Source organism: Rhincodon typus, chromosome 14 (genome assembly GCF_021869965.1).
Source record: "Rhincodon typus isolate 14 chromosome 14, sRhiTyp1.1, whole genome shotgun sequence".
Lineage (NCBI taxonomy): Eukaryota > Metazoa > Chordata > Chondrichthyes > Orectolobiformes > Rhincodontidae > Rhincodon > Rhincodon typus.
In genome coordinates, this window is record NC_063345.1 from 55,298,229 (window position 1) to 55,313,501 (window position 15,273).

Sequence of the window (15,273 nt, forward strand, 5' to 3'; positions counted from 1 at the left end):
CTTTTTTTTTTAATCTATCTCAAGCTGTTCTCCATACCCAGCTCCATAACTCCCTCAAATACCATCCTCAGAGACTTCATTGTTCATATTGCCTGTTAATGAGCTGTTCAAAACTGCTAACCAGTCTATCTGTTCTAATTTCCTATCAGACTGTTGAGCCATAGAGTGATTCACTAAAATAACTCCTATTCTATTCTTACACACTAATTAACTTACATTCCAGCAGAGTTCTAATTAAGCAAGGTTAACTGAAAAGCCCTACACATTGTAGAATAGTTGATTGTTGTAAGTACGTACCCAGTTGGTCTCCGAATAGGCCTCATCTCACCATGGCCCCTTTCCGGGCTTGGTAAAGCTGTCATCATCCAGGAATAATCATTCCGCTAATTTGTTTCTAGAAATTAAAACTTAAATAGTTGGCAGGAAAATTAAACTTATTAGACGGATTGTAAATTCTAGGCATTTAAGTAATTTCTACTAGCAATAAGACTGCAATAGAGATCTGGGTGCTTTTTAATTAATAATCGTTTATATCATGACTGTACGTAAATAGTTTATCAAAGTGTTCATTGGGTTTTGTTTTATAGCAGCTATTCTCAGTATCCACAATTACCATGTGGCCAAATCGGGTTAAGTTTGTACTTTGGATTTTTTGTCACAGTCACGTTTTGAATGTCTGGCTTAATACCTTGATGGCTGCAACACATGAAAGCCTTGCATTTGTTTAAGTATCTAATTTTCCATCTGAGGTAATTCTGCACTAATTGCCTATTTTCTGTACTAATTCTCTTAACCTTAACTTTTTTTTTTAATCACATTCTATTTTTGTGGTGGAAAGTTACCTAGCTGTTTACTACACTTGATAAGTTGCTTTCCTCAAATTAAATACTTCACCTTAAGTGTACAGGAATATGAGAAATAGGAGCATGGGAAGATTGTATCACCTGCTATGTCTACTATCCTATTCATTATGATTGTTGTCAATCTTAGACTCCAACACGATTTCCTTTCTCACTTCCCATATCAATTGATTCTCTGAAAGTCCAAAGAACTGTCCATGTCAGCTTTAACTATATTCAGTAATGGTGCATCTAGAACCCTGGGGAAGAAAATCCACAGCTTCACTAGCCTTACAGTGAATAAATTTCTCCTCAGTCTGTGAATGATGCCTCAGCCTGAAACTGTGCCCCCTCGTTCTAGATTCCTAGGCCAGAGGAAGCAATGTGTCAGATTGACACCGAGTTAAGAAGAGTCCATGAACCTTTAAAAATGGGAGGTGGATGTGAAACTACTGCCTTCATTTCAGACATTGATTTTTTGTTAGTGGAGACACAGGTTGGCAGAGCCATTTGAACTTGTTGCTATGTTCAGTCAGACCCTATTTGTGCCAGACCATTGGTATTAAGCCAATGTAGGAGGCACAAACCTGAGCATTGGACATAAGTACTGTTCTGTTTTAGTGTCACAACATGAAATTTTGTAAAAATTGTACAATGCTTAATGGGAGCTTTTTCACTATCAAGTATGTAGAAGTAAGAAGAGTATTAGGTTGTTCAAAGTTTTTGTATCATCTGTATAAGGCCCCTGAGACTTGTTCATGGAGTGAGTGATTATAAAGGTGGTATAAGGGGATTTCTGATGTGTCAAAAGCTGGCATGGTGGTGGCATTGGAGATGTTAGGGTTGAGGGCCAGGGATTCGCCTCTAAATCTATTTTTAAAAACATTGGCAAAGATTTAGCACTGAGTGCACTAAGTGTTAGGGCAGATGACCATTTGCGATGGTTAACTATCCCCTCATCCTCCTCACCCCCACCAGTGAGTGAGAGAATGAATCAGGCATCAATTAGGTGTTTAAGCTGTGTCAGACAAGCTTGCCGTTCAGCCAGTAGGCTCTTCAATAATGTCCCACCCTGGTGTATCTGATACACATGTAGCTGAGTCACGTCACTAGAGGCCCAGATTGTACAGCCAAGAAAAATTCCATTGGTGAATAGGTATGTTTTTTTTTGACGGGGCACTTATGGAGGGGGAGGATCTCAAGGAAAGGGGAATCGGAGACAAAGGCAGCAGAGTGGCTTTCACTAGCCACATGCTTGAACACTCCCCATCCCTTCCTTCAGTTGCTAATAGAGGTAAACCACCACCCCAAAAATCCAGTTGGCAGTTCATTCTGGTTTCCCTATCAGGAAAGCAGCTGCTTTCTCAGCTTCTAGTTGTATGTATTGTGACACCAGGGGCAGTTTATAAAATGAGATTCAGCCAGCAACCACTTGCTGATTGGTTTGTGCAGTTGTGACTTATTGTGGATGCCAATTTCCATCAGCCTGGCAACAATTATCTGATTGGCTCCTGGGTAACTGAACAGCTTGTACATGTGAATGATACTGGCAGAAGCCTTTAGACTGCTGAAAGGGCATTTGGTATATCTTTTCACTAAAAAGCTGAAACCCAACGAAAGCCAATTTCTCCAGCATCTGCAGTTCCTACTATCTCCGAAAGCCAATTTCTTTTCTCCTACCAGTTGCTGTAGCTGTTGCTGTTAACCTATAATTAAGTGAATTTATCATTTGTGAAACAATGTCTCTGTACCATCTGTGAATATTTGAGAGCACCTGAAGGAAAATGTCAAAGAACTTAAGATTGTGGGAAACAAAATGAACACTTCATCGAATACTGAGGACTGGTGCTATTGAACCATTTCCCCAGTATTTATTTTCCATCACCTACACAATTTTTTTTTGTCTGTCTATGTCTCTCTGTATATGTGTGTAGAGCAGGTTTTAGAATGGAGTTTGAACTTTTGGAGTTATATGTTGGCAGTTCATCGTTATTTACTGTAGTTGGAATCTATTTATTTAGCAAAGTAATTCTTGTGAAGTACAGAAACCTAACCCTGAGTCTAAACAGACAAGTAACTTAAGGATTTTTCGTGTTTAATAACATCTTTAACTTTTGTGTTAACTCCTGCACCCTACCGCAATGAGTTGTATCCCAATCTCAAGTTTAAAATTAACAATTGATTGCACACCAATTGCCATTTGTAGAAGAGAATTCCAAGCTTCATCTGCCTCCTTGGTATGAAAAAGTGTTTCCTTATTTCATTCCTGAAACATGTAGCTCATTTTCTTTGACCATGCTCCCAGCCAGCCCTGTCTTGGAGACCTCAACTAGCAGAAATAATTTCTCACAATCTAGCCTGTCCCTTTTTCACTTGAATATTTTGTTCATATCACCCTTTAACATCAGTATTCCATTGTTGTTTTAGATTAGTTCCCTTACCATGATTTTTTTTTTTAGTGATTTAGGCACCTTGGGTCCCAAAGTCTTTTTGGGTATGAAATTATTTCTAATCTTTCACCATGTAGAAATTATACAGTTTTAAGATTCCTTTCATCCCAGCTGGATAAACTAATATTTGCTCACATTGAAATCCATTCCACAGTTTTCCTCAATCATTTGATCTGTCACTATCTCCTTCAGGCTGTGCTTCCATCTATATTGCTTATGATCTTTGTGTAATTGGTGAATTTGGATATGTGGTTTTCTATCCTATCATCGAAGTCAAGAAGTGCATTGAAGAAGCTACATTTATTCACACTCAAGGCCTTAGAACTTAGAACATAGAACAGTACAGCACAGTACAGGCCCTTCGGCCCACAATGTTGTGCACAACTTTTACGCTAATCCTAAGGTCTATCTAACCTCCACCCCTACCTTATACTATCACCCATATGCCTATCTAATAGCCGCTTAAATGCCCCAATGAGGCTGATGCCACTCCCCTCTCCGGCAATGCATTCCATGCCCTGACCACTCTCTGAGTAAAGAACCTACCTCTAACGTCTCCCCTATATCTACCTCCACTCACTTTAAAACTATGTCCCCTCGTAATAGCTACCTCCACCCTAGGAAAAAGTCTCTGGCTGTCTACTCTATCTATACCTCTGATCATTTTGTACACCTCTATCAAGTCACCTCTCATCCTTCGTTGTTCGAAAGAGAAAAGCCCTAGCTCTCTCAACCTTTCCTCGTAAGACCTTCCCTCCATTCCAGGCAACATCCCGGTAGATTTCCTCTGCACCTTTTCCAACGCTTCTGCATCTTTCCTGTTTCCTTATTCTTGGGCAAAAAGAAAACATCAATGAATCTCACCTTTCTCACTGAGAAAAGAACTACAGAGACAACCAGTCTCTTTTGCATCGCCTTGACAATGCCCTGAGCGATTAGAGTTACCTGGTTTGAAGTTAATCTATTAGTGAAAATAATTAATGTCTCCACGCCAACCATAGTCCATACTATCAGTACCCTCTTCTGTTGCTGTATAAATTGTTGTTTCGTTCAGAAATTGGTTATAGTGTGTTTCAGTCTGAATGAGTGCAAGATAAAAAAGTTGAACTTCTTGCCTCTTTTTTAAAACTATATCTGAGTCATTAATGATGCAGTGATTAGTTGATGCTCCAACACAGATCCTTGTGAGCATCACTGGACAAATCCTGCTAATTACTGAATCTGCTTATTGTGTCTGCAATCTATTTCTTTCAGCTCAACCAAGATCCTACAAAGTAAATAATTTTTCCTCAATTCTATGCTCTTTCAACTTCAGTTAACTATCTCTTATTAGGGACATTATCAGAGGCCCCTAGAAATTTGCTTAAAAGGTAACCTACAACCATAGACATTCTGCTGTCAAAAGGTTTAATTAGTTTCACCAGCCATGACGAAAGCTATTACAAGTATCGCAAATCCATGATTTCTCCCTCTGTTCAACCACCCTATCACTAGTTAGAGACTAACCCAACGTAATGATATTGACACCAATATTCTTGTTAACTAATTAATTATTGTGCCATTTGCTTTAAAGAAACAGATATTAGTAACTGTTCATGATCAGATTTTAACTCGTAATTAGAAGAACATGGTGATTGCTGTGGCCTCATTGTGGACAGGAGCTGTCTGTATTGATAAGTCTTTCAGATCTGAATTCACCTGATAACAGACACTGATGATTAACATGGAACAGTGCATGTCACTCTGAGTTTAGCCTTTCTATAAATCTTTGGTCTGATTTTGATACCTATCCTTATGTTATCATATTAACTTGAATTCACAGTCTTTTAAAAAAAACTCCTTTGTCGCTTTTCTTGCAAGGACAATGTACGTGTTGTGTATTTAAGTTTGATTTTACAATGGTAGAAGTCTTGATTTGCCCTAATATGTCCATTACCAAAAAAACGTTTTAACCCTCACAAGAAAATGGACCAAATTTGTATGATTAGAGAACTTGGAGAGGAAGGAGAAAAATAAAGCATTGGAAATTAGATAGTTGAGGTGGATTAGCATCTTGTGATTTGCTTCCATCCATAAAATTGGACATACCCCAATGCTGTTTGTAATCCTGGACCCTTCGAGGCCCGAAACGTCAGCCTCTCTGCTCCTATGATGCTGCTTGGCCTGCTGTGTTCATCCAGCCCTGCACCTTGTTGTCTCGGATTCTCCAGCATCTGCAGTTCCTACTATCTCTGTTTGTAATCCTGTTCACTAAGACACATTCAATTTTCCTTTTATTCCTAACAACTGCTCCATTACATTGTGCTCATAGAGATTAACTCTATTGAACAAAATCTTTGACAGCTTCCTGACATTATGAAGTAATACCAGGGCAGTTACTCAATATGAACAGAAAGCTTCCTTCCTCCCCGACATAGAGAAAGCCACATCGGGAACACCGGATGCAATAGACTAGGTTGCAGGAGATGCAGGTGTTGCATCTTTTATGGTAACCACCTCCGTCACCTCCATCCGGGGCCCTAAAACAGTCCTTCCAAGTGATACCGAGTATTACCTGCATCTCCTCCAACCAAGTCTATTGCATCAGTGCTTCCAATGTGGTCTTCTCTAAGTCAGTGTGACCAAATGTCGACTTAGGTGACCATTTCGCTGAGCATCTCTGCCTGGCCCTTAACAACCAACCTAATCTCCTGGTCACCGCCCAGTTCAACTCCCTGCCCCACTCCACCTCCAACATGTCCGTCCTCAGCCTCCTCCAGTGTCCCTGTGACTTGGAAGGCAAATTTGAAGAACAACATCTTATCTCCTGCCTGGGCACCCTACAGCCCAGAGGACTTAACATTGAGTTCTCCAATTTCCCACCCATTCCCTGGCTCCCCTTGGGAGCACAAGAGCTTCCACCTGCTGAATGGCTAGCAGCTCTCACTGGCCAAGACTTCAGTCCCCCAGTGGTATTGCTGCTGCCTCATTGGCTCGTAGTTTGGTGGGACTTCCTGAGAAGAGGCCACCTGGGTCTCTAGCTAGCTGTGCAGCTGGCAGGCCGGAGCCCTAACATCATGACAAAACTCTACCCAGTGAATATATGTCTGAAGCTAATTTACAAGTTAATTTTCTCATCAAAGTCACCTGAAGAAAGGTTTGCTTTCGCAATTTAAAGCAGAAACTCCTGGCACATAATTGGGCACACAGTGCAAAATGTTTGCCACATTTGGGTTGTGTATTCTGAAATAACTCCACAGAGGTAGGTATCCTGTCGTCAAGTCACCTTTTATTTAGTCCTTGATGCTGATCCAGCTCCCTCAGAGCCAGAACTCAGTGTAAAAAGGATGTCTGACACTTCTGTTCTTATCTGTCAGCGAGGTCTCCCTGATTGGACCATGTTAAAAGCCTCAATCAGGGAACTCCTATTCTATGATATCCACCTGGCTGACCTCATTATAATCAGTACATATTGTTGACGAAAATATTATTTGAGTTTTGTTTGCACAAGGTGTGGATGCTTATTGAGATCAATTGTTTTATTTGGTCCACATAAGCTACACTTGGCGTAAGAAATAAGCTTTCTATGTTTTGAGTTATTAAATCTTGACAGCCAATGGAGATGTTGACTGGATTGAAACGTTAAAGTGAGAATTTGACCCGTTCCTTGTTCCAGAACAGAACCCATTGGCAATCCAGAAACTGCCTGTATATAATTGCATTAGAAACTTTATGCAGAGAACTTTGTTACCCTTATTATGAGAGCTTATAAATTCTTCCATCAATTGACTGGTATCTATTTCGTACATTTCTGCAGTTTAATTTTGAACTTTAGCTGGGGTCAGATCTACATTCTTTCACACTAATGCATGGTATGGTGATCCAAGAGAGCACTGCTTACACCATCTATCACAGTTTACAAATTGTGCTTGACAACAGAAATTGAATTCACTGAATTACTTACCTCAGATGACTATTGTATATCTGTTCGGCATGCGTATTGTATTGATCTTCAAAGCTGAAGTTTTGGACATGAACATCCTGCTAAAAAAGTATTGTTTGTTGGCACAGCTCAGCATTGTATTAATTTTCTTTGAAGGTGGCAAATTTGCGTGCTGTCTTATTAGGAGTTTTTGTTTAAAGAATACTACTAATCAGTTGCACTTTTAGTTATGTAAGTGTACAATTTTGCAGGATCTTCAGTTTCAGGGTTTTCTCTGTGATGGTCGCATTGCTGCAAATGAATAATTGTGTAATAGCTGTAGTCCTAAAATTCATATTACTATTTTCAATAAGCTTTTATTTTATTTATATTCTGTATGTGCTCACTGCAGAGCAGTGCCGTCCCAGTTCATCAATGAGAAAGATCATCAACTGGAGGAGAAAAAGCTTTGTGATTTATACATGGTACTTGTTGTCCATGCATCAGTCTTCCAGAAAAGAGAACAAAGAGCATCTCTTAGGCAGCTTATTTTATGTTTTACATTTGTTTATGATGGTGTTGTAAATAACGCAGTTTATAGCAAAAGTCATATATTAGATTATCTCATTGAAAGAGCATCTGTGTCTTGTCTTCTTATGTAGTTTCATGGCCATAACAAAATGGATGCTAATGGAATTACTGTAATTTTAGTGAATTAGCTCTATTATACTAAGCCTTAGGTAGCAGAACTGACATGTTTGTTGCAGTAATGCTTTTATAGCTTGGATCCAGATGCTACAAGACACATCAAGCACTTTGCAGCCAAGAGTACCTTGCCAAAGATGCTCTCAATAGAATCCACTGTCCAATATCAAACTCCACTATTACGTAGTGGAACGGTTAATATTATGGATCACTGATAACGTGATGTTGTCTATCATTGACATTCTACATGAAAGGGAGCCAGCAGACCTTGCGTGCATTTCTACCATTCAAGCTTTGTTGCTTTGCTGCTTTTGCTTTTAACAGTCACTGTGCATTTTTACCACTGTGTAATTCCGTCCCCAAAGGTGGCTGAAGTGCACTTCATTGTCACCTTGATAGATTCCTATTATATAGGCAATTTTAGTTGGAATTTCTGCTTCATAACTGTCCAAGATAATAATGTCTCTTTCTGATAAATCACATTGCTCATAAGAACATTATTTTACAGATCCTCAAATGCATTTTAGCATCAATGTAATCTACACTTGCTATTCTTTCTATGTCTATTTTCATAGCAGTTTTATGTTTTCAATTTTACTTTCATGTTTTGCCATTTTCTTTCAAAGACTTGCCATTAAAATCCAAATGTTTGATTTTATATTTCTTGTCACAGAAAATAGGCGCATTACTTTGGAGAGGTCACGTTCACGACACAATGGAAATACAACGTTTGCATGATCCCAAGGTGCTAAAGGACTGAAGTTTGAAGATTATTTTCTACCAATCCTTGGGCATCAGAGCAACTCAAAAATTTAGTGCAGACAATTATCCGTGGACGCTGAGACAGGAGATCCAAAGGAATCATGAAAACATTGTATCTGAAAATGCACAAAGTTGAGCATTCTCTTCTGTCACTTCAGAAACTTTTAACTTTTATATTGCGACTAACTGACCTGAAATTGCGAACAGGTAACTTTGTCCATTGTGTTCTGAAACTCATTTCAATTTTTTGTGTATAAAAAAAAATTCAAATGCTTGGGATCCCAATTTAGTGTGATTCAGATTCTTTTCCGTTTGTACGTTAGAGTGTGTATTTTACATGAGTTAGTTCAAAGTTATTCTGCTTTGGGGTCATGGAATGTTACCAAAATAACCAAAGTCTGAACACACTCAGCATATCAACTGTGGCAAAATAGTCCTCTCTTGCTCTGTCGTCTTTCAGGAGGATTTATTTTACATTTCTATTTTCCCTAAAAGAAGTATTTTTCTTGAGCAAAAATATTTTCTAATTATGCACTTGTATGTACTTTATATGCATATTTTCAGGAAACAAAATGATGAATGCAGCATTCTTATTTTGTCACTGCCTATCACAAGACTGACATCTGTTAAGTAGTGTCTGTATTACATGATTTCTTAAGTCACATGCAAAATACATTAAGCATGAGTTGTTTTAATATCACATAGTTATTGCACAGTGTGCTTTGCTGCAGTGAAAGTTTATTCGTATCCACATTGTGCAATAGCAATGTTGCAACACTCATACTTATTTTATAGAAATTATGATTTTGGAAATTGCATCATAAAATGCATTCCATTTAAACATGTTTTAAGTATTATAAGCAGATCTCAGCAGCAGTTGAGATGTGTGTTTAAATGATCAGATGAATGCAATACTCATTTTAACCTTCATAACCAGCTTATATGTTAGCAAATATCTTCACTTCATATAACAATTACAAATAGTCAACCAAGTCCCAAATCCATTAAATATAAAGTAAAGATATGTTGTAAATGAATTTGCAAATACTTAACAGAGTTGCTTGTCTTATATAAATGAAAATAGAATGTATATCAGCACAATGCCTTTAATGTTTAAAATAAAATTGATATTATCAAGATTGTTGTCATTTAAAGTATTTCTAGTATTCACACAGCACCTGCTTTCTTCTCAATTCAAAGTACTTTATAAAACCACAAGTGAATTCTACTGCTGAGAAAGCAAGCCTTCATCTTGCAGACATCTCGAATGGTCCCATTGTTTCTGACTGACCTTTTTTGCCCTACATTGCTGCTGCGTTTGTTTTCAGGCCAATAGACCAGACATGCCCTTTTGTTGCTGGAACTATTCAATTCATATTCTAATTATGCAAGAGACTGGTCTACTTCCTACCACAGATGTTGTCTGGGTAATGTTTAGAGTGATGGTTAACTCTTTCATTGATATTACTTTTGCCCCAAGGCAAAGAACTGAAGTGGTAACTTTAAACCTTTATTTCACAATATCTTTGTTTTTACGAAATTCTTCTTGTCACTCGATTGTCATTGACTGTACTTCTTTTCTGTTTAAATGCTGTGATTCAATGTTTGGGATATTATTTTGCCGCGGAGTCATTCTTAGAATTACACAAAAGAAATAAGACTTTCTACCAGTCTGCTGTGGTTTTCTGTCTCTAGAGTTTATTGTCCAATGTATGTATGTCCTTCTGTTTAAAAGCATCAGAAAGATGTGTACAGTTTAGTTCCAAACGCCAGAGGAAACTATGCCTTTGAGAGATTTCAACTCTGGAGACAGCTGGACAAATGGTAATGACAGAATATATAATGGTAAGTAAAAGTCCTCAAATAGGTAGCCAATTACATAAATTGAACTGGAATTACCCCTGCAAATTAGACAAAGAGTCAAGCAGAGATTGGAGAAAAATCATGATGTTAGCTGATAACACTAGATTCCTCTGCACTCACAGTAAGAATCAACTGACATTGTGAAGATTTGTAGGGGACGGATGAACTTATGATTAAATTGATTCTGGAATTAATCAGGCATTATAGAACTCAAATATGGTATGAAAAAGTAACATCAATTTTAAGGAATAGTTGTACTTTTTAAAAAAAAAAGTGAGCAAGCTACGTAGCAAAGCCTTTGAACTACGTGACAAAACTACTCAACAAGATTTCGTGAGTTCTTGCCTTTTAAGAGTATCATAGAAAAGTTAAGTGAACTCTTTCCTACTTTTGTGCTTTTACAAGCCGCTTGTTACCATAGATCCTCCTCCAGCTAGAATCATAAGATGGTCAAGGCCACACACTTCCCCTGATACTGATAGTGATATTTAAGCATGATTTGTCAACAAAAAAGTACGCGCATGAGGAAACTTAAAGTTTTTGTCGAGTTCTTTAGCTAAAAAAAACTAAAACTGGCCCAAATAAGGTTGAGATACAAATAAAGATCAAATCTAGTATTTATTATGTAAAATTTTATGATGGAAGCAAATTTTCTGTCTTAAACCAGAAAATTTTGCTTCCATCATAGGTAACGTCCATGATAATGACAGGGCTTTCAACATTTCAGTGCAAAAGATAAAGCTGAAGCATTCACAGCAATCTTCAGCCAGAAGTGCTGAATGGATGATCCATCTTGGCTTCCTCCAATGGTCCCCAGCATTACAGATACCAGTCTTCAGCTAATTTGATTCACTCCACGTGGTATCAAGGAGTTGTTAGAGACATTGGACACTGCAAAGTCTACGAGCCCTGACAACATTCTGGCAATAGTACTGAAAGCTTGTGCTGCAGAATTTGCCGCTCCCCTAGCCAAGCTGTTCCTGTACAGTTACAACACTGGCTTCTACCCAACAGTGTGGAAAATTGCCCAGCTATGTCCAATACATAAAAAGCAGGACAAATCTAATCTGGACAATTACTGCCCCATCAGTCTACTCTCAATCGTCAGTGAAGTGATGGAAGGTGTCATCAACAATGCTATCAAGCAGCACCTGCTCAGCAATAACCTGCTCAGTGACGCCCTGTTTGGGCTCCGCAAGAGCCACTCAGTTCCTGACCTCATTACAACCTTAGTTCAAATATGGACAAAAGAGCTGAATTCCAGAAGTGAGGTGAGAGTGATAGCCTTTGACATCAAGGCTGCATTTGACTGTATGTGGCATCGAGGAGCCTAGCAAAATTGGAGTTAGTGGGTATAAGGGGCAAACTCTGCGCTGGTTGGAGTCATAGCTGGCATATAGGAAGATGGTTGTGATTGTCAGAGGTCAGTCATCTCAGCTCCGGGACATTTCTGCAGGAGTTCCTCAGGGTAATGTCTTAGGCCTAACCATTTTCTGCTTTACCAATGACTTTCGCTCCATCATAAGGTCAGAGTGGGGATGTTTACTGATGATTGCACAATGTTGACCACCATTGGCAGCTCCTCAGATACTGAAGCAGTCCTGTTCCTGCAACAAAAACAAAGTTGCTGGAAAAGCTCCGCAGGTCTGGCAGCATCTGTGAAGGAAAAGACAGAGTTAACGTTTTGAGTCCAATGACCCTTCCTCAGATGCAACAAGACCTGTTCAAATGCAACAAGATCTGGACAATGTCCAGGCTTGGGTTTCAAAGTAGCAAGTAACATTCACATCACTCAAATGCCAGGCAATAACCATCGCCAATAAGACACAGTCTAACCACCACTCCTTATTATTCAATGGTGTTAACATCACTGAATCCCCCACTATCAACATCCTGGGAGTTACCATTGACTAGAAACTCAACTGGACTCACCACATAAACACAGTGGCTACAAAACCGGTCAGAGGCCAGGAATACTCCGGCAAGTAACTCACTTCCTGACTCCCCAAAACCTGTCCACCATCTACAAGGCACAAGTCGGGAGTGTAATGGAATACTCTCCACTTGCCTGGATGGGTGCAGTTGCAACAACATTCAAGAAGCTTGTCACTGGCCTGGACAAAGTTTGATTAGCATTACATCCACAAGCATCCATTCCCTCCACCCTTGACGCTCAATAGCATCAGTGTGTACTACCTACAAGATGCACTGCAGAAATTTGCCAACAATCCTCAGACAGCACGTTCCAAACCCACGACCACTTCCATCCAGAAGGATAAAAGCAGCAGATAGATTGGAACACCACCACCTGCAAGTTGCCCACCAAGCCTCTCAGCATCCTGACTTGGGGGAATATATCGCTATTCCTTCACTGCCACTGGGTCAAAATCCTGGAATTCTGTCCCTAATGACATTTTGGGTCAAACCACAGCAGATGGACCGCAACAGTTTGAGAAGGCAGCTCACCAACACCTCCTTAAGGGCAACTACGGACAGGCAATACATGCTGGCCAGCTACAACCATGTTCTGCAAGTGAATAATTAAAAAAAAACACAACGCACATGGTAATTTCATTAAATATTGTTTCAAACATGTTTAAATTTCTAAATTTGGCTATTTATTTTATAATGAATTGGTTACGTACCTTCTTGATGTACAAGCAAGCAAATCACCTTAATCACATGGCCTTGATGTCAAATCAGAGAAAATCTGTACTTGAGAGAGAATAGTATTGAAATTATTTTGAACTTGCACATAACTCCATTTCTGGACTATTACCTACAGATAATTCCACTAGCTAATTTTTCCAGTGCATTGTATGGGAATTCCTTAACTTAATGAAAGAAGAAACAAATTATTGAATTTCTAGAGCACTTTATCAACCTCTGAATGTCACAAATTGCTTAATGATGTTGTGTCATTAATTTGGGATTAGTTGCAGAGGAAACTGGTTTCTGGAACAGCCCCAGCATAAAATCATCACAGTTTTCCAGTGTGCTATATTTCCAGTCTATCTCCTTTACTGTTTACTTTCTGTTAATTGTATTTGGCTGAGTCATGTATCTTTTGCATTGATGAACATTCATCAATTGTGCTGTGATGTCACTTTTACTATTTGTAAAGATATTAATTGGGTCTTTAAAAAATATTTTTAGAATTACCTGGAGTTTTTGTATGTGATTGAAATCCATGTGTTTTTGTAGGTCGTTTTATTAATTTTAATCTTTGATCATTTGTACAAAAGGATCTATTTGGAAACTACTTGCTGGATCTACACATTAAATTGTACATGTTACAGTGAATCCCTGTGTACTTCAAAAACTTTTATTGACATAACCAGAATAAATAAAATAAACATAACATGCAAATTTTTAAAAATGTGGTGTGAATGTGCATTTCAATCAAACATTAGAAATTGTTGATAATTCTCATATCTCTTGTTTTACACTGAACCAGTCAGTACTCCTGAAAATTCCAGGAGAAGCAATGAAGTGAAGTCCTTGCAAGTTGTGAGGTTAGATTTTTAGACGCAAGACATGAGTATACGTGTTTACAAAGTACGTACGTTTAAGAAGTATATATTTGCTAATGTTCATTATTGCTACAATAAAATAATTGGTGAATTTTGAAAGCAAAATCTTTTCTTCTGAATTTCTTTTTAGATTTATTGCAAAACCTAATTCTATGATAGGACTTTTAATGTCACATCAGCCTTCATGTTTTAATATTATGGACTGTTTAATGAGATACTCATATCACTTTATGGTCATTGGATATTCCAAATTTAAAATTGTCACAGAATAGCAAGGTCACATTTATCAACAGCTATCAACATATTGAACATTATCTAAAGATTTGGACCAGTCTTTTTTTAAAGGCTGTAAGAACTTATCTTGACTTTGTCATTTGTGAAGATGAAATTAATGTATGAAGCATAAAATAATCTTTATATTTATTGTAGTTTTCATCAGGATTTATTTAACTGCCAAGACTGAAAATTTTGTTGAATACTCAAATGCATTGGATGAAGACACTTATTCATTAAGTTGAATATGAATGATGGATTAGTGCTGTCTATAAATAATGCACTAATAAATTGTCTTTCACTGTGATAAGATTCGTTTGAATATGGATCTGGCTTAACACGGTGATGACAACTGATTTTGCACTGATCATTTTTATTTGAAGGCATTTTCTTCAATAATTCTGAAGATCCTCTTGTACAAGTTTTAAAATGTACTGTGAGAATTATCCATGCTAAACAGGATGATTGTAGTAGGTATTACTGTGTGTAACAAAATAGATCACATTTTCTATAGGTGCCCCCTACCACAGCAATGAAAGCACATGCAGGAATACAGTATTGTGATCAGTTGAGATTACTGGCCCCACCTGTACATGTATCACTGAGTATTTTGGCATCTGAGCAGGAGCAGTAGGTTGGTGGGGAATAGGCACAGCAGCAGCCATGGCTACTGAGCATGATTTCCCAGTTCTGGAAAGGACACCTCCCCAAGCAGGGTAGCAGCTGAAGACTGTTGTCTGGTGGCACTAGTGAGGTAAGGGCAATGAAGGAGTGATAGCATAGCAGATGACACAATGGACAGGGAGATTTGCTTTGTCAACCACAGCTACGACCCCTTCTTCCCACTCAACTGGGTGCATTCCCATGTGGTTACTTCCTACAGTCTGTCACAAGGAGCTGATGTCACAGGTCATGTCTGCATAAGCAGTGGGGTGGGATTTTTGGCA

The 15,273-nt window shown here is 38.5% G+C and overlaps 1 protein-coding gene across 1 annotated transcript in view; it reads left to right on the forward strand.

The window, feature by feature from the left end:
• The window catches only part of LOC109914568 (protein diaphanous homolog 2-like), a 137,933-nt gene extending 123,817 nt beyond the window's left edge, over positions 1-14,116 (forward strand). Inside the window, exon 5 of the mRNA XM_048605334.1 lies at positions 8,569-14,116. Coding sequence (XP_048461291.1) covers positions 8,569-8,633 — 65 coding nt within the window. The 3' untranslated portion in view covers positions 8,634-14,116. The remainder of the gene's footprint in view (positions 1-8,568) is intronic.
• Positions 14,117-15,273: the final 1,157 nt, after the last annotated feature.